Source organism: Peromyscus maniculatus, chromosome 6 (genome assembly GCF_049852395.1).
Source record: "Peromyscus maniculatus bairdii isolate BWxNUB_F1_BW_parent chromosome 6, HU_Pman_BW_mat_3.1, whole genome shotgun sequence".
NCBI classification, from domain to species: Eukaryota; Metazoa; Chordata; class Mammalia; order Rodentia; family Cricetidae; genus Peromyscus; species Peromyscus maniculatus.
Window position 1 is genome coordinate 96,392,043 of NC_134857.1, and position 19,772 is coordinate 96,411,814.

The 19,772-nt window shown below is 43.5% G+C and overlaps 1 protein-coding gene across 3 annotated transcripts in view; it reads right to left on the bottom strand.

Moving 5' to 3' along the window:
- Slc71a1 (solute carrier family 71 member 1) overlaps positions 1-18,147 on the bottom strand; it is a 32,498-nt gene extending 14,351 nt beyond the window's left edge. Inside the window, exons 1-4 of one of the 3 annotated variants that reach the window (XM_076574868.1) lie at positions 17,866-18,147; positions 4,782-4,877; positions 2,392-2,454; positions 1,610-1,737 (exon numbers count right to left, since the gene is read on the bottom strand). In XM_076574868.1, the coding sequence (XP_076430983.1) occupies positions 1,610-1,737; positions 2,392-2,454; positions 4,782-4,877; positions 17,866-17,949 (371 nt within the window). In that variant the 5' untranslated portion in view covers positions 17,950-18,147. Of the gene's footprint in view, positions 1-1,609; positions 1,738-2,391; positions 2,455-4,781; positions 4,878-17,522; positions 17,843-17,865 lie in introns of those variants that run through there. The other 2 variants (XM_076574869.1, XM_076574870.1) reach the window with 2 other exon arrangements.
- Between the last annotated feature and the right edge of the window lie 1,625 nt (positions 18,148-19,772).

Here is a 19,772-nt window from a genome sequence, read left to right on the forward strand (position 1 = left end):
CACAGCGAGCTGTACAGAGCTGCATGTTCACAGCGAGCTGTACAGTTGCACATTCACAGCGAGCTGTACAGTTGCACATTCACAGCGAGCTGTACAGTTGCACATTCACAGCGAGCTGTACAGTTGTACGTTCACAGCGAGCCTGTACAGAGCTGCATGTTCACAGCGAGCCTGTACAGAGCTGCATGTTCACAGCAAGCCTGTACAGTTGTACGTTCACAGCGAGCCTGTACAGAGCTGCATGTTCACTCACTAACCGCTGCACCAGCATAAGGACTGGGTGTAGACCCCGAGCACCTAAGTAAATGTAAAAAGCTGGGCGTAGAGGACAGGGTCTATACCCCAGCAATGGAGCATGGAGACAGGCAGATCCCAGGAGCACCACAGTCAGTCAAGTGTAGCATAAAGAGCATGCTCTCTAGGTTCAGTGAAAGGCTCTGCCTCAGAAAACAAGGTAGAGGAATAATTGACACTAACAGCCTAATATTAACCTCTGGCTTCCACATGAACCCAGATATCTATATAGATACACACACTCAGGACAGGGTTTCTCTGTGTAACCCTGCCTGTTCTGGAACTCACTCTGTAGACCAGGCTGGCCAAGAAATCGGGATATTCACCTGTCCCTGCCTCCTGAGTACTAAAGGTGTGCCATTATCCTGGCTCTCACCCTAATTTTTATCCCAGTGGCTAACTAAGAATGCTCTTCTAACAGAAGCATCCACAGACCTGTGGCTCTGAAGGCTGCTGTGCATGTGACACAGCACTCTGGGGGCTGGGCAGCATTCAGAGGTCAAGACCAGTTTGTGCTACATAGCAAGGTCTTACTGACAAAACCAAACCAAACCAAACATACCAAAAATCAAAAAGACTTGCAGCCATACTTTCCACAGCGCCACCTAAGGTGGGCTTCAGTATTGCTACAACAGCCGAGAACAGAAGAGCAGCAAGATGAAGCCTTGTTCACTATAACTTACACTCAAGATCTAGACTGTTGAACTCCAGAATCTTTTGATATGAAAACAAAGAAACAGATTTTGAGCAGCTATCATTTTGGGCGTTACTCATAAATCCATTCCTAATTAATGCGGACAGTGATGAACTATACAAAATCCCTATTTAAGAAAATAATTAGCACCTCTCTCCAGTCTCTAAAATATTGTTTTGAAATTTGGGCTATGAAACCCAAAAGCAGTTTTTCTGATGATCTAGATGCTTCCAACAGTAGCATCTAATTCCAAATCTTCAAGACCATTACTCAGGTTCTATTTTTTCCCCCTTGAGCCTTATCTGTGTCAAAGAATGTACTAAAAAATAAAATTAAAATCTACACTGATAAGTAAACTGGCCAAGAGAAGTAAAAGAAATAAAAAAGCACTAAGAAGCAATAACAAGCCAGGCAGTGGTGATGCACACATTTAATCATAGCATTCAGGAAGTAGAGGCAGGTGGACCTCTGTGAGTTCAAGGCCAGCCTGGTCTACAGAGCAAGTTCCAGGATAGGCAGGACTGTATAGAGAAACCCTGTCTCGAAAAACCAGGGGGAAAAAAGAGGAAGGAAAGGCAGCAATCCAGAAAGCGTTGCACACAGGACTGAGCACATACGTACCAGGGGCTGATCTTCATCAGAGGAATGGGGGCACAGGTGAAGAATACTGTTAGCAGCAAGAAGGATTTCCGGCCCCAGACATCAGAAAGAGCACCAATAAGTGGGGCACTGAGGAAGGACAGCAAACCCTACAAGTTCAAGTTAAAAAGAATGCTGTATACGCAGGAGCCAAACATGAACCACTTTGTTATAACAGCAAAATTAAAGCAACTTTACTTCTAGAATAAATAAACCATTAAGCTTTCAATAAACTAACTTATTTCTTGCCTACACATTGTTTTAAAATTTCCATAGGTTGGCTAGGTCATCTGTTGGCCTCTGCCTGAGCATTAGCCAACAAATGCTAATGCACATCCAACTACAGGAACTAAACCAGCACTGCTAGAAAACGATTACAGGCTAGTTATCTGTTTTATACTGGTAAGTAGACTGTTTATAAAAAGATTGTATTGATCAAGAGTTTGGAATACATCTTTTCTGTTTCATAGCTATCCCTATTGCTTTATTTTGTACTGTTGTAAGAGCACTGAAAGCTCTGAACAAGAATTCTGTTACAAGACAGGAAATATAAAATGATTACACATAGTTGTTCATATCTGAGTCAAACCTTATGTCAAACCCAGAGTCCAAAAAGAATTAAGTAATACCTCAAACTATATGCTATCTAGTTATAAAAAATTAGAAATTAGACCTTGAGAATTAAGCAATCAGTATACAAGATTATATATACAAAAGTATGTATGTATATACATGTGTACATATGCATACACACATGATCATACCTTTACTCCTTGAATTAGGCCATTCATCAGAAATGTATGTTTAGGGAAGGTTTCATGCAATACCTTAAAAAATAAAAAGTACATGTTATATTTTAGTCTCGGTAAAATTTCTACACTAATATTTTCAAACAACTCCCTCCTCAGTTTTTAAAGAAAGGGTTTCTCTGGGTAGCTGTCCTGGAACTTGCTCTATAGACCAGGCCTTGAACTCAGAGATCCACCTGCCTCTGCCTCTCAAGTGCTGGGATTAAAGGCGTGCGCCACCATCGCCCAGCCATCGCCCAGCTCGAACAACCTTTCCTAATACCATCTAGTTTTATTTCCTATGAATTTCCACTTAGCATAGTGCTGTGCAGTCTGACAGAAGAGCGACTGAGCTCTCACCCTGACTCCGAACCAGTGCTTCTGCCACTCCCAGTGCTGCCTGTCTCTGTAAAGACATAGGGATGGCCACGGGGGAAGAAACACTGCTGTGTGTATAGACATCCTGGGAGATGTCTAGAAATCTTCCCTTCCCTTCGGTTCTTCTTGCCAACAACAAGAAAGCTTAGAAACCATACTCATTGTAAATAAAAAGAGAAACACCTTGGAGAGGAGTAGGAGGGAAGGGACTAGCAGCATCTATCTACTAAGTAAGTCAGCAACTATGCAGCCTCCTATGCACAGGCAGCTCCCCAGTATTTGTTGGGGACAATAAGAATTATCTGGCTTCAAAATAGCAAAGTTACAACTGAAGGTTGCAGGGCTCTTGATTAGTATGCGTGAGGCCCTACACCAATCCCCCGTATGGAAGGGAGGGAGGGAGGAAGGGATTTTTATTTATGTGTATGTGTTTGTCACATGCTTGGGGGTACCTAGGGAGGCCAAAGGAGAATGAATGTCAGGTCCCTTGAAGCTGGAATTGCAGGTGGTTTTGAAGTGCCCACCATAGGTGCTGGGAACCAAACTCGGGTCCTCTGGATGAGGAGCAAGTGCTCTGAATCACCGAGCCCTAGCTCCAGCTTCTGAGCTATCTTTCTGTGAGTTCCAATGAAGACCCAAGGAACCGAAGGAGGGATTCTGCCTAAGTCCTGTCGATATGTTATACTTCAGGGTTGGGGATTTAGCTCAGTGGTAGAGTGCTTGCCTAGCAAGCACAAGGCCCTGGGTTCGGTCCTCAGCTGGGGGTGGGGTGGGGGTGGGGGTGTTATACTTCAGTCCTTAAACCACATTATCAGGACTGGAAATATAGTACAGAGCACTTCCCTAGCTTGCGTGAAGACCTAATGATACATTTAGGTAAATTAGCCGTACTTTTTAAAAGGAAAAGGATCTCAATCAAAATGTACCAAATTGGCATTATTATAACTCTAAGTACATTATTGAGAGAACTGCTCTAACTTTAAATAAATGACAGTTTATTATAAACAAAAACCAATAATTGAAGATGATTATGGCCTGTGTATTCAAAGTAACTGTGTGAAACATCAATATTTTATACACAAAAAGAAACTTATTTAGGTGTAGATAAATCTTCCAAACAATATGGATTGTAAACATTTTTAGACTCTTGCAATCTCTTTACATGGTCATCTAATTTTTCCATGGACAATCTTTGAAGCCTCCTCAGTATACAATGCTCAAGCTTGTGAACACACACACAAGGAAGCCAACTGCTTTAAAGTGTTCTTCTAGTGGGCCGGAGGGATGACTCAATGGTTAAGAGCATCCACTGCTGCTCATCCAGGGAGCCAGAATGGATACCCAGCACCCAATGGCGGCTCACAACCATCTGGAGATTCACTTCCAGCAGAGCTTATACCTCCACAGGCACCAGGCATGCGCGTGGTACACATACACTCAGCCCAATACTAAACAAAAAATTCCCCTCTGAGAGTCCATCTGTAAGCTATACAGTTAAACTAATCACTCCTTTCTAGATACAGACTCCTCCATAGATGGGAAGGAACCTCATTCTAGTTCCTTTGCCTGCACTGACAGGAGCAGATTAACCATCACCTGAGCTCTCGGGTTCAGTCAGTCAGTCTTCTACCACTCCAAATGTAGGAAAACGTAGGTAACATTACTTTTAGTCTTTGTATATCTTGAGCTCAAATGGAAAGAAACCTGTCTTGGGAAAAGTTATACAATTTCCCTCAAAGTAATTATGTTGAGTAATACGGGTCCTAAATTTCACCTTCCCTAAACCTATCAGTGTAAAGATCCCTCCTCCCCTCTATCCAACAGTGGTGATTAAGCCTCTGCTTGGACACAGCCCATGACAGGCCCATTCACTCACCAGGTCACTTCTGGAGAAATGACCAGTCAGCATTGGTTAGCCATGGGAAGGAAAACAGGCCGCCATCTTTCCTGCCGTAGAAGAAGTGGTGTGTACATGAAAGATTACTTACCACCAATGTGGGTGCTGTCAGGAGTCCCCACGCAAAAAACTCCAAAAAGATGACAATGACCGCATGGTAAACACTAGGGGAGCCTAGTCCTTGAGGCTGCAGAAAGACATCATTTTCAAAAGTTAAAAGAGTAAACGTGTACTCCTGAATAACTAACATTGATGGCGACGGTCACACTCACTAAGGACACAAGCAGGTACTACCTGACATGGATGGCGACGGTCACACTCACTAAGGACACACAGCATGTACTACCTGACATTGCGGATAGCTAGTCTTAACTGCTGTTTGGACTCTTCAACCAACTTTAATATTTCAGATGAGGATTTGCATGCAAACAAACATGTGCCACTTCTCAGGCTTTCAAACACATTTAACAGCCTTATGCAAAAGTATGAAAAGTATTTGGGTTTTTGTACATGCTGAGATGTTGCAGTGCTCTTGAAACTGTCACCAAGTGTCATCATTAAAACAGTGTCCCCCAAGCCGAAAGAACTGAAGTACGTACACCCCCATCCCAAGCATGAACTCAGAGGAACCTGAAATTTGGGGCAGAGGTGTTGAAGGACCATGGCTGGGAACCAATTTACCTAAGTAAGGCCTCATTTGTTCAGCAAACATCATGGTGCATATTCTATGCAGAAGTTCTATGACTACAAATCAAGAAACTCCCAGGTCTCCAAGTTCACAGCCTAGAAGAGACAAGTCTGATTGGATGCATTGGCTTATGGGTAACTTAGAAAGAGATGAGCAGGGTAAGGTTGAGATACAACACACCCCTGCAAGGCTCATGACCTGAAGACCTGGTCCACAGCTGGTAGTCATACTTCAAGGGAAACCAGTTCCTGAAAGAGCTAGCTGCACCAGTGTGTTAGTCCACTGACGAGTCAATAGTGAACAGGCCATATGAGCAAGTGGGGCTTGGCTGGGGAAACTAAGCCATTATGCCACTGATGGGAACACTAACTAGCCCTTCCTGTCTCTCCCTGCCTCCTGCAAACCTAAGGTGAGCTGCTTTGCTGGACCACCTAAGCCCAGCTATGATGTTTCACTAATCACGTGGGCCCCAATCCAACAGAGCTACTGACTGGGCTGAAGCCTCTGACACTGTGAGAGAAAACAAAATCATGAAGTTGTTTTCTGAGGCATTTTGTCACAAGAAAGACAAGTTAACACACACACAGCTTAAGAAGAAACTCCAGGGGCTGGAGAGATGGCTCAGAGGTTAACTGAACTGGTTATTCTTCCAGGTGACCTGGGTTTGATTCCCAGCGCCCACATGGCAGCTCACAACCATCTGTAACTCCAGGTCTAGGGGATCCAATGCTCTCTTCTGGCTTCTGCAGGCACCAGGCACACATGTGGTACAAGCATGCATACAGGAAAAACACCTAAAATAAAACTGCAAAGCTACACAGAGAAACCCTGTCTCGAAAAAACCAAAAGTAAATAAATAAATAAGTAAATCTTTTTTAAAAAAGTAGCCAGGAAGTGGTGGTTCATGCCTTTCCTCCCAGCACTGGGGAAGCAGAGGCAGGTGGATCTCTGTGAGTTCAACGCCAGTCTACAGAGCAAGCTACAGTACTGCCAGTGCTACATAGAGAAACTCTGTCTTGAAGAACCAAAAGAAACCTGTGTGTGGGGAAACAACTCCGGAGCCCAAGTGGGCATACAACGAATGCCACAGAATATTACTTTCTTAGGTACAGAAATTACATCTTTTTTTTTCCTTTTTGTATCCTAAGGCACAGCAGCCGAGTGGCTGGCACATAATAATACCTAATACCTATGACTTGATCCCTACTGACAACTGTCATGTGGTTGCTAGGTGACTTAGGGTAGCCTACACACAGTCCTGGACTAACAACGGCTCAATTTACTGTTTTCAACTTTCCCACAGAACAAAGGCACTCTACAATCAGAAGAAACCAGACTTCAAATTTTGATTTCTCTCCAGGGTTTGTGATAGACAGCACAACAATCTCAGGATCCTGGGGAGTGGCTGTAAGCCGCAGCCCCCAGCCAGCCCTGGACTCTCAAGGGCTAACAACCGAAGTTCAATGGCCTGCCGGGTGCTAGTGTCCTCCATGACAGACCCTGCATCCAAGCCCGTGGCTCAGGTTCTCAACTGTGTTAGGAACCACAGTGCTTTCTGCTCTCACGGAAAACAAACACTTCACTGTTTAGTTTCATCTTTCCTTTATATACTTGTGTATTCAGGGTTACAGAAAAATTCCTCAGGAGAAAAGGGGCCTCAAGTGGAAACGGTTTATTAAAGGGGGGGAGGGAACCTCATCTAATGAACCCCTTTCTACTCTTAATGGGAAATGTGTGGCTATTCCATCAAGTTAAGTAGCAATGTTATGTTACTGGAATGCCTACAAACTGAACTCGTTATGAAAAATAAAACTAAAATTTATAAACAGCTAACTAAATCCAAGTGGTCATCAATATCTAGGATGGAGCCTAACTTCAAGATTTGTCTTAGTGTCACAACATCTCACTCATTATTTTAAAATTAGACTTTAACCAAAAATATTTCACATAATTCCTAACCTTGAGGTTTAGAAGGATAAGAAACGACACCTGCTTCCAAAAGTCAAAACTGATTTCGGGGATCTTGAGCACCCTAGCTAAAAGCACCACCAACTTGTTAGTTCTGAAGCCTTTGTTGACCTCAGAGCCCTGCACATGCTGGACAAGTGCTTTGCCACCATGCTAGTGACAATGTGTGCTCTTAAATAACTGAAAAATTTAAAACATATGTACTTGTCAGAGACTACTTCAGAAAAGCTATTTGTTTTACTCAAACATCAAACTTTTGGCAACTACAAACAAGTTACACTATAATCTGCAATTTTTGGCAGAAATTATGATTCTATTAGTAAGAGTATTCCTAACGATATTTGATAATCTGAGGAAACTGCTTGTTAATTTATCTGCGTTCACCCATCTAAAGCAAATGCTGAAGCATGAGCTACAGAGGTGCTGCCTGCCACACACCTACCAAAGACGGTGCAGCTGTCTCCACAGCCAAAGGTTGTGCAGCCAGAGTCAACCAACTGCACATCTGAACTAATGCTCATACTGAACATGTAAGGATGCCTTGTCATCCTTCCCTGAGAACTACAGTATACCAACCACTAGACAGCCTAGTAGTCTGGAATGCAGAAAGGACACAGGAGGCTGTGGATCTATTATATACAAATAACATGCACATTATTTAAGTGCCGTGAGCATTAGCATCTTCTGGCATCAGAGGAGTCTTGGAACCAATCCCGAGGCTATGGAAGGGAAAACAATATAGCACCTTTCAGCTGTTTAAGAGATGTCTGGATCTATCAAGACCCTCTGTCCTTGGGCCATGTTTCTAGGTAGACAGAAAGCATTGGAGACTGGGTCTAGACACTGACTACTGAGTCTCTAAGGCAGAAAGAAAAGGGGAGGACCTGGTTCAGTGGCAGTTCTGGTCTATGTGAGGCCCTGGGTTCAATCCTCCACAGTAGAAGGCAGAGGAGTTAAGAGGATGGGTGCTCTGCTTCTCTGGGCACAGTTCATTTTGCAAATGATATAGCAACTACTTTTTTAAAGCTATTTCCAACCAAGCAATTTCTATGAGCCACCACACAAAGGCTAACAATGGTTTCTAACTCCAATTTCAGGAAATCCAGCACCCTCCTTTGGCCTCCATGGGCAAAGAATGAATGCAGTGCACGAATACATGCTGGAAAACACTCATACACATTAAATGTTTTGGTTTTTTGAGACAGGGTTTCTCCCTGGAACAGCCCTGGCTGTTGTGGAACTTGCTTTGTAGACCAGGCTGGCCTCGAACTCAGAGATCCTCTTCCTTCTGCCTCCTGAGTGCTAGGACTAAAAGTGTCCATATTAAATTTTAAAAATAAATCTCTAAAGTAGTCTGGCACAGTGGTACACCTCTAGAATCTCAGCATTTGACATAAACAAAAGGATTGGGAGTTCAAGGCCATCCTCACCTACATAGTGAAGTTCCTGGCCAGCCTGGGCTACATTAGACTCTATCCTCAAAAAAAAAAGCCTAAGTTACTACACAGAACTATACATTTTCATGTATACATATATGCATTATAGGCTAGATCTGCATATGACAGAAAATGTACATTTTTTTTCTCCTGAGTTTGGGTTGCCTCTCTTAATATACTTTCTGGTCCTTCTATTTTCCTGTAAGCTTCACAATTCCATTTTTTCTTTATAGTAGAACATTCCACTTTGTACATGTGCCACATCTTTCTTATTCTTTCACCTGCTGGTGGACATCCAGGTTGGTCCCATTTCTCTGCTATCAAGAATGTGCAAGTTTACAGTGTCAGTCAGTCAGTAGAGTGTAATACTTAGAAAGGGGACTTGGAGAAGGTAATGTTAGGTGATGAGGAAACAATTAAATGCAGGCAAAGGGATACAGGAGTCACACAAGATGATATAAAACTACTTTTCTTCCAGTGTCAACTGTCAGGTTGGTTTTTTTGTTTGTTTTCCTTTTTCATTTTTCTGAGGCAATGAATGGCATTAAGATGTAACAGACAGGCTCAGCTGGTAAAAACACCTGCTGCAGAAGCCTCAAGGCCTGAGTTCAATCCCCAGGAGCCATGTGAAGAGGAGGGAGAGGTAAAGGTGGAAGAACTGACTGCTGAGCTTGCCCTCTGACCTCCACACATGTGTACTCTACTCTGTCCATCTGTACCCCACACGTGAGTACTGTGGCACATGTACTCACGCCCACACATTCATTAATGATAATGATAATGATGATAATGATAATAATAATGTAGTAGATAGTAAAACCTTCATGGACACTTCCTGGCTTCAGAAGGGTCACGTTTAACTGTCCAGAAAGTCCCCGAGATGTGCAGAGCTATAATTGGACAAACATTTGAATGGCTACCTTAATCTTGCTGTGTAATGATTTTCTGTGTGGATTCACTATAATGAAGTGATTTTATTTAATACAAAGAACTATCTAGTTTATCAGTGGTATAATGCCGTGCCTGTGTTTAAAAAACTGATGAAGATCTTATAAAGACAAGTCAACTTGGGTTGGAGCGATGGGTCAGTGGTTAAGAGAATTTGCTTTTCTTCCAGAGGACCTGGGTTATATTCCCAGAACCCACACAATGGCTCACAACCATCTGTAACTCTGTAACTCCAGTTCAAGGAAAATCCAATCCCCTCTCTGGCCTCTCAGGGCAAAGCATATCGCATAGAGACATACACGCAAGCATACAGACATACAGAGAAAGTAAACATAAATAAGGCTAAATAATTAACAAGTGTACTTTAAAAATCTAACACAGAGAAACCCTGTCTCCAAAAACCAAAAAAAAAAAAAATCTAACAAAAATTAGATTTCAATAAAATATATAAAATCATTTTAATAACTGTAGCTCACATCCTTTGACAGGAGTGTTATAGTTAATATACTTCACAGAAGATAATGATTTAACAATAACAGGATGTATTCTGAAATGTCACAAGCTGATTTTAATCCAACCATCTTTCTTTTCCTCTCTCTTTGAGACACGGTTCCACATAGCTCAAGCTATCCTGGAATTTGCTGTGTAGCCCAGACTAACCCTCCACTTTACAATCCTCTTGCCTCACCCTCCTTAACAGTGCTCGGGTTTGTAGATGAATGCCACAATTCTCAGCTTTACTTCTTAATTTTAGAAACTTTAACATAGCCACCATGTCTTTATATGTAATTAAATAGAGCTAAAATTTTGACTGCTACATGCAGACCCTTCAAAAACAAATTCACCTGTGCCGTTGCTGCTTCCCTGGGTGGAATGGCGGTCAGTAGATGGATGACACAGACGGAATCTAACACACAGTAACTTACTCTGCAGTTACTTGTGCTGTTCTTAAACAGAGCTCCTCTTAAATTTGAATACTAAACAGAGAAAAAGCTCCAAAGGGTTTCTACTAAAATCTGAACAAGAACAGGGTGTCTCTTTCCTTCACCTCTTTAATACAGTGCTTGAAGTCTTAGCTAGAGTAGTAAGGTAAGCAAAAGGGATACAAATAGGAAAGGAAAAAGTCAAATATTCCTACTTGCAGATTATATAATTCTTTAAATTAGGCCCTAGAGGCAAATCTCAGTGCTGATAAATACTTTCATTAACATACAAAAACTAGTAACCTTCCTATTTATAAATAATAATGTTCTGAGAAAGAAAGCAGTAAAACAATCCCATTTACTGTTGTCTTTAAATAAATATATAGGGCTGGAGAGATGAATTAGCAAGTAAGATTACTAGCTGCTCTTGCAGAGGATCCAGGTTTAATTCCCAGCACCCATACAGCAGCTCACAACCACCTGGAATTCTCAGGAGATCTGGTGCTCTCTTCTGTAAACGAATTGCTAAACATTCTTATCAATAAAAAAACACCGAGCCAGAAATTGGGGTTAAAGCTGAGAAATCAGAGAACAGGACAAGCCACAAGTCAACCTCACCTTACGGACCTTCAGTCTTCAAAGAGACCTACTTCCTGCATATTCCTTTCTGTTTTGCTAACTCATTTCCTCTCTGCCCAGCTCTGTCACTTCCTGTCTGTCTGTACAGACCTCCAGACCTTTATGGTTAACTAGTGTTGGAATTTAAGGTGTGTGCCACCACACCTGGCTCTGTTCCCAGTGTGGCCTTGAATTCACTGAGATCCAGACAGATCCCTGCCTCCCGAGTGATATGATTAAAGGCATGTACTACCACTGCCTGACTTCTATGTTTACTATAGTGGCTGGCTTTTTCCTCTGATCCTCAGATAAACTTTATTGGGGACACATGTAAAATATCACCACACTCTTCTAGCCTCTGAGGACACCAGGCAGGAATGTGGTGCACATGCCGGTAAAACACCTATACACATAAAATAAATGCCTTGGAATAAAGGTAACTAAAGAAGTAGAAGAAATCTATAGCACTAGAAAGGAGAATGGCATCTCATGTTCACAGACTAGAAAAATGTTGTGAAAACGCCCATCCTATAAAAAGCCATCTACAGGATTCATTGCACTCCATTAAAATTCCAGTGCCATTCCTGAAACGAGCAAGACCAATGCTAGGATATAACAGTACCTGATCTCACACTATATGACAGAGACAGTTAACAAAACCAGGCATGGAGTTACACAGAAAAGAGAGCCCAGAACAAACCCACACAGTTACGGCCATCTAACTTCTGACAGATCCATAAAAATATGTATCGGAGAAAGGAGAGCCTCTCTCAACAGACAGTGTTGGATTTCTAAATCTAGAAGAATGAAACTAGATCCCTAGATCTCACTTTGCCCCAAAATCAATTCAAATGGATCAGAGACCTGAACCCATGACTGAACCCTCCAGGGGAAAGCACTTCAACACAGAGGTGTAGGCAGAGATTCTCTAAAAAGGACACCAATAGCACAGTAGAAAACTGTCAAGAATTGATGAATGGGTTTATATTCAATTAAGACGTTACTGTACTGCAAGGAAAGAATCACCAGGGTGGACACAGTGTAAAGAATGGGAAAAAAATTCTTGCTAACTATAATCTGACAGATGAGTAACATGTAAAATACACAAAGAATTAAAAAACCTAAACAGTAAATCTGTTGTGGGATATTTGTACATGGTGTGAAGATATATTGCTGTGACTGGTGTAATAAAGAGCTGAATGGTCAGTAGCTAGGCAGGAGAGGACAGGCAGGATTTCTGGGGAAAGAGAGAACTCTGGGAAGAAGAGAGGCGGGAGGCACAGGCGGAAAACACTAGCGAGACCAGGAGAGGAAATAGGAGATGCAATATGGAAGAGAGGCAATGCTATGTGGCAGAACACAGATTAATATAAATGGGTTAATTTAAGTTATAAGAGTTAATTGAGACAAGCCTAAGCTGAAGGCCAAACTTTCATAATTAATAGGTCTTCAAGTCATTATTTGGGGGCTGGTGATCCAAAGATAGTCTGACAAGAAAGATTACTACATAAGTCAAATAACCTAATCAATAACTGGGCAAATGAAATGAAATCAGTGTCAGAAGATGACATTCAATAAACACATGAAAAATGTTAAATCTCATGAATCACCAGAGAAATGCAAATTTAAACTACATTGAAATTCCATCTCGGGGTTGGGGATTTAGCTCAGTGGTAGAGCACTTGCCTAACAAGCACAAGGCCCTGGGTTCGGTCCTCAGCTCTGGAAACAAACAAACAAACAAAAAAAGAATTCCATCTCACCTCACTCAACCTGACACTAGTGGTGGTGGTGGTGGGAGACAAATCCAAACAAACGCTGGCTAGGAAGCCACCAAAAGGGAATCCTTATATACTGCTGGTGGGAATGTAAGGTACTCCAACCACTATGGACATCAGTATGGAGGTTTCTTGAAACACTAAAAACAGATCCGCCACAAGACCGGTCTACCATTCCTTGTTATTACCCAGAGGATCCCACACCAGCACATCACAGACACTTGCACGTTAGTGCTTACTGCAACACTGTTCACATTAGCTAAGTTATGGGAACCTAGGGATCCCTTAGTAGAGGAGTGGATAAAGAAAACAATGTATATACACAGTGCAATTATTTTCAGCCATAAAGAACAATTAATATGGCCAGGAGGTGTAGTGCATATTTTTGATCCTAACACTGGGGAGGCAGAGGCAGGAGGATCTCTGAGTTTGAGGCCAGAAAAGTCTACAGAGCAAGCTCCAGTAGTACAAAGAGAAACCCCATTTCAAAAACCTAAAAAGTAAAACAAAAACAAAAACAAAACAAAAAAAACTAAAATGGTTTGCATTTTAAAAAAGGTACAACTGGAGACATTAAGTGAATGAAATGAATATCAGGAAGACAAGCTATGTTTTCTCTGATGTAATTCCTTAACTTTATAGATACACAAAACCATGGATGTATTTATGACATGAAGGTAGAATTAAATGACCAAAGACCACAAAAGAGATGACAAAAAAGAGTAGGAGCAATGTCAATGTCAAAGTACATTCCATACTGAATGAAAATGCTGTCACGGAACACAGTAATGGATACAGTGCAGCAAACATTTTAAAAAAGGTTTTTAAAGTTTGGCTGGGTGGTGGCGGCGGCGGCAGTGCACGCCTTTAATCTCAGTACTTGGGAGGCAGAGCCAGGTGGATCTCTGAGGTTGAGGTCACCCTGGTCTACAGAGTGAGTTCCAGGAAAAGACGCAAAGCTACACAGAGAAACCCTGTCTCAAAAAACCAAACAAACAAAAAAGTTGGATGTCTAAATAAAAAAGAACTTCATAGTCTTAATGTATCCCACATGAACAAAACAGAGGTTTTACTTCGGTGCTTGCCTGATAATCTTTTGCTTTCTATTCATAGGTTGACACATTGCTTATTAATATACACTTGGCAATATTATATTTATATAAATTTATCCTTAATACATATAATGTAAATATTAAATACATCTTCCATTAGCTTAATAAACTTAATTAACTATTTAAAAAAACCGGGGGAGGTATAAAATCTGCCAAGAAAAATATACCAACAAAATTTTGCAAACACCTTCAGAGTGAACTGATCCAGTTAAAATTCCTGATACACACTGGGGACTGTCAGATGACCAGAAAGCGCTTGTGTAGCATTTGTGAAAACCTGGGTTCATTTTGAGCAACCTCAACAAAACTTCTCATACATACTATCATACAACTTAATGTGATTTAACCCTTGTTCTACACCACTTAGAGCTGCAACACATGAGCCTCATCCAGACCTCAGAGCAAACTGAATACAATTTCAAGAGGAAACAAATTAGTAACACACCATTAGGGTACTGCTTAATGGTAGTGCACCTGCCTAGCATGTGTGAGGTCATAACTATAAATCTACTCTTCAATTTTGTCAAATCACTAGTGACTTTTGGTTTCAACAATATTAAAATTGGTTGAACAAACTGACAACCTAAAAAGGAAAGAGACTCAGACCAATCATTGATCAACTATGTCAATACTTTTCAAAGATCGTCACAGATTGACCACATGGTCTCAGATACCTACCTGCCTTTGAAGGAATCCAATGGGAAAATATCTTTAAAGGCTGAAACTGTAATGTCAAGAGCAATAGCTCTACAACAGTCCACAATGAAACACACAAGGGAAAACCAAAAGTTAATTTTCCCCTTGAAAAAACAACAACAAATAGAGGTGGGGTAGAGTCGGGAGGACGGGAAAGATACCCCAGTGGTTAGAATCACCAATTAGCAGCTCTTCCAGAGGACCCTGGTTTCATTTCCAGCACCCACAAGGTGGCTAACTACCAACAATAACCCCAGTTCCAGGGGATCTGATGGCCTCTTCTGGCCTCCCAAGTCACTGCACTCACATGGTGAGACATACATGCAGGCCAAGCACCAACACGTCAAATAAAAATAAATCTTAATGTTCACAACAGTAGTCTAACTTACATGTAGAGGCAGATAAACAAAACTCTCATGTGCATGAGAGAGAAAGTATATCCATCCATCCATCCATCCATCTACCACATCCTAGAGGTCCAGCGGGACGCAAGGATGAAAACAAAGCTCTCACTCTGGAGACAGTAGCAGTGCTCTTAAGAATGTTAACTAGATATGGCTCAGCCATTATGAGCACTGGCTGCTCTTGCAGAGGAGCCATGTTCAGTTCCCAGCACTCCCATGGCGGTGAAAAGTCATCTGCAGCCCAGGTTCCAGAGGATGTGACCACCTCTTCTGGTCTCCTCAGGCGCTAGGCATGCACGTTAAGCACATACACACGTTCAGGCAAAAATACCCATAAATATAAGAAGTTTTAAAAAATAATCTTTTTCTTTTTTCTTTCTTTCTTCTCGTTCCTCTGTGTAGCCCTGGCTGTCCTGCAACTCAGAGATCCTCCTGTCTCTGCCTCAGGAGTGCTGGGGTTAAAGGCGTGCACCACCACCTCTAGGCTCATAATCTTTCTTTAAAAAAGAAGACTGGGCTGGGTGGAGCTGGCACATGCCTTTAATCCCAGCACTCAGGAGGCAGAGCCGGTGGATCTCTGTGAGTTCGAGGCCAGCCTGGGCTACACAGCAAGATCCAGGATAGGCTCCAAAGCTACACAGAGAAACCCTGTCTCAAAAAAAAAAAACCACTGGAAAGTAAAACAAAGTACAGTAAGATGGGAAAGGACCAATGCTCTAAGACTTCAGCCCTCAAGAAAAGATGTCATTGATTTAGTGTACCATCAAGACATTACATTGTTACTAGTGAAAAGTGATATTTTGTGTACTAAAGCAAACTATAAATTTGCTGTATCTTTATAAACAGCAAAAAAGATTTAAACAAACAAACCAAACAAACAAGACCCTCTTCTTGCCAGGCCTTGTAGCACATACCTATAATCCCAGCACTTGGTAGGTGGAAGTGGGAGGATCATAAATTTGAAGTCATTCAGAGCTACCTGAGATCTCTTCTAACACTAAATTTTTGGAATGAACATAAAGTAGGGCTGGCTTAGGCTATGAGTTTGATCCCAAGTATCTCATTAACAACAAAACTTTTACAGAGCAAACCAAACAAAAATCGGATCAAAGAGGCAATAAAACTACAATTTAAGAGGTGTATTTCTTAATCTTCCGTTCTTGTCTTTTGCAAAAAAATATTGATCTTAAGTATCATCTGGCTTTACAAAATGTACTTCGTTAAAATGCTGTCTTTCTTCAGGCAGTGGTGCTGCACGCCTTTAATTCTTGGCGCTTAGGAGGCAGAGGCAGGCGGATCTCTGAGTTCGAGGCCAGCCTGATCTACCGGGGAGAGTTCTGGGACTGCCAAGGTTACACAAAGAAACTCTGTCTCGAAAAACAAAAACAAAGTCTTTCTATAGTTCACAACAATGTCCTTTTCTCCGAATACAGTTCCTACCAACTTGGTCAAAATGGCTAATCTCAATTCATCAGATCAAAGTAATCTTTTAATCAGGTACAGTAACAAGGATCTGAGAAACATCGAACTTTCTTTTTTCAATAAATGTCAAAGCTATGACAACTAATAAATGTGACAGTTAACCGAACCTATTCTGAAATCGTTCCATATGTCCCAAGCTTTCTATATTTTGGCAGTTGGACTAGGCCATGTTCTGAAATGTCAAAAGAAAGTTGTCATCTATTTCAAACTGAATTCAGCAAATCCTCAGTGGTGCCCTACTTACATATTTAGTGCTTTGCTCGCATTGATCGAGGCTCCATTAAATTACAAACAAATGGAACGACAGGAACCATGCCTGCAACTTCATGGGAAAGAGACACATCTTATTTTTCCATTCTATTTCCGAACGTGATACCAAAGGATTCAGCAAAGAAATCTCAGCACAACAAAAGTGTAAGCTCGTTTTCCAATTACAAACCCCTACGTCCACGTCTGGTAACCCACTGCACGCTGCATAAAGTTTACTGCGAATAACGACTGTTTAAAAGGCACATTTTTTTTTTCGAGCCTCAACCTGCCTGCCTTTTCAAAGAGTCTTTCCCTGATCCTCACGCCACGACAAATGAAAAGACTGTTATTTGGAGGCACAAGGTGACGACTTGTCTAAAGGAGAGTATGTGTAGGCCCCAGGTGGTCAGGTCAGGCTTCCGACGCCGGGAGCCGGGGCGAGCCCACCCCCGGGACAGGGTCACCGAGCCCAGGACAGCTCAGAGCCGCCGCTCCGGCTCCCGGCGACCACGATGGGACAACGCACGTACCCTGGCCCAGCGGGCCGCGGCGGCGGCGGCGGCCGCCACCCGCCACAGCATATGGAGCGCCAGGCTGCCCGGCCTCCCCGCGCCGCGCTGGGCCTGGCTCGGCAGCCGAGGGGGCCGACGCCTCCTCCCCGCGGCCGGCTGCACGTGGGGCCGAGGCCGCAGGCTCCCGAGACACCGCGATCGGCCGAAGCAGCCAGGCCGCGGAGGCCCGCAGGGCGAGACGGCGGCAGCGCCAGCACTGCGGGGAAGGCTGGGTGCTCCCGGCCCGGCGAAGGCGGAAGCAGGGGCAAGAGGGAGCTGGGCCCGCGCCGGGGCCGCCCTGCGGCGCCGCACCGAGACTCACCGTGCCTCCGTCTTTAATGATGATCTTTTTGGCCAGCATGATACTGCGGTTCGCGGCCCGTTTCTTTTTCTTCCCCTGGGTCATTTTACCATCCTCGACTCCCGGCGCTGCAGCAGCCACTCAGGGGGCGGGCGGCCCCAGCGGCGAGTGCGGTCCCGCCACTACTGCCGGGCCGAGCCGCTCCGGGCGCACGCCGCCATCTTGAGGGCCCGGCCTGCCTCCGGCGGCGCGTCACATCGTGCGATGGGCTGAGTCGGCCGCCCCGCCCCGCCCCCGTGACGCGGCCACGCCCCCGCAGTGCGGGCCACGCCCCTCCGAGCGGCACCTGCGGAGAAGGCAGGGCGGCGCCCCGGGGCCGGGTGGAGTCGGGTCCCTTGCACTAACTAGCTAGCTGGTCCCTTCTTTCTAAGGCGCTGAGCAGTGGGTATGCTAACTGTTTCTCCTCCGCAGATGAAGGAGCTCAAGTTTCAAAAAGTTAGTACCTGCTCATATCTGACAGAGAGTTTCTCAGAAGCTCTAACCAGGCGTCCCAAACTATCAGCATCCACGTCAACTGCGTCCCCATCAAAACAGAACTAAAGGGAACCGAACAGTTTTATGGTTGGTAGCAGGTAGAGGGCTTTTTTGTTTGTTTGTTTTGTTTTTGTTATTTTTTTAATTGTTTATCTGATGCTCAGCTAGGTCATGCTGGCTTACACATGCCCCTAGTCCCAGGACATTTTACCAGCCCCGGACCCCAGCCCTGCCAATCCAGATATATCACACTTCGGAGGCTTTTATTTAAAGAAACCAGATTGACTAGAGGACTATTAGATAGAGCATGAGCACAAGTGGAATATGAAATATCAAGTATTACCACAGTGCTAACTTTTTTTTTTTCTTTTTGAGACAGGGACTCATTATGTAGACCAGGCTGGCCTCAAACTCAGATCTCCTGCTGCCTGCCTCCTATGCTGTGGTCAAAGGCATGTGCCACCATGCCCGGCAAAATTCTGATTTTAGCAATTGTTTTGTAAACCTTCTAAAGTGTACCTTCAGTGTTAGGGGGTGTAAGGGCAAGAGGCATGCTGTCTACCCTCCAACTGCTCGATGACGGGAAGCTGGGGACAAAGCAAGGTGCAAGCAGTGAACCTGGATGTGGCAAGGTCTAGTCACAAACTCACTGTTCCTCTCTGGAACAAGCAAGCGCACTAGGCTCCCTCTCCTGGCTTGTGGCCTGGTTAATGATGCCCCTCTGTTTTCACAGGGCCGAGCAGAAGTGAAAGTGACTTCAGAGGCTAGGTCATAAAAGGCACTGCATGGCTTTGCTAAGATTTTCATTCACCCCAAGTCAGGGGATGTCACCTGCTATGCCCTGGTACTAGAGGAACTACGGAGAGGTCCTGGTGAGGAGCTGAAACCTCCGATAAAGCTTTGTGGGTCATCTTGGAAGTAGATCGCTAGGCCTGGTCAAGCCTTGAGCCGACTGTAGACAACCTGACTACAACTTTATGAGACCTTCAGCTAGGACCACCCAGCTTAACCACAGTACCGGGCCAGGGAGGTAGTTCTTTTGGAGTGCCTGTCCTGTAAGCACAGGGCCGGATTCCACCCCCAACAATGAATAAACCCAGCATGAAGTGCATGCCTGAACCCTGGTACTCAGGAGGTGGGAGCAGCAGCATGAGAGACTCAAGGACAAATCTGAGACCAGCCTGGAATCCATGAAACCCTGTCTTAAAAAACGGGTGAGGGGTCGATGTTTCAGGCCACCAAATTTTGGGGCTATTTGTTACATGGCTGCAAATAACTAATGGATAAGGAAAAGAAGAAAGGACAAGGTACAAGTGAATGTGTACGTTACTGTAGCTTTTCTGTAAATTTCAAAATAAAAAGTTAAGAATAAACTTGATTGGATATTCTGTTCC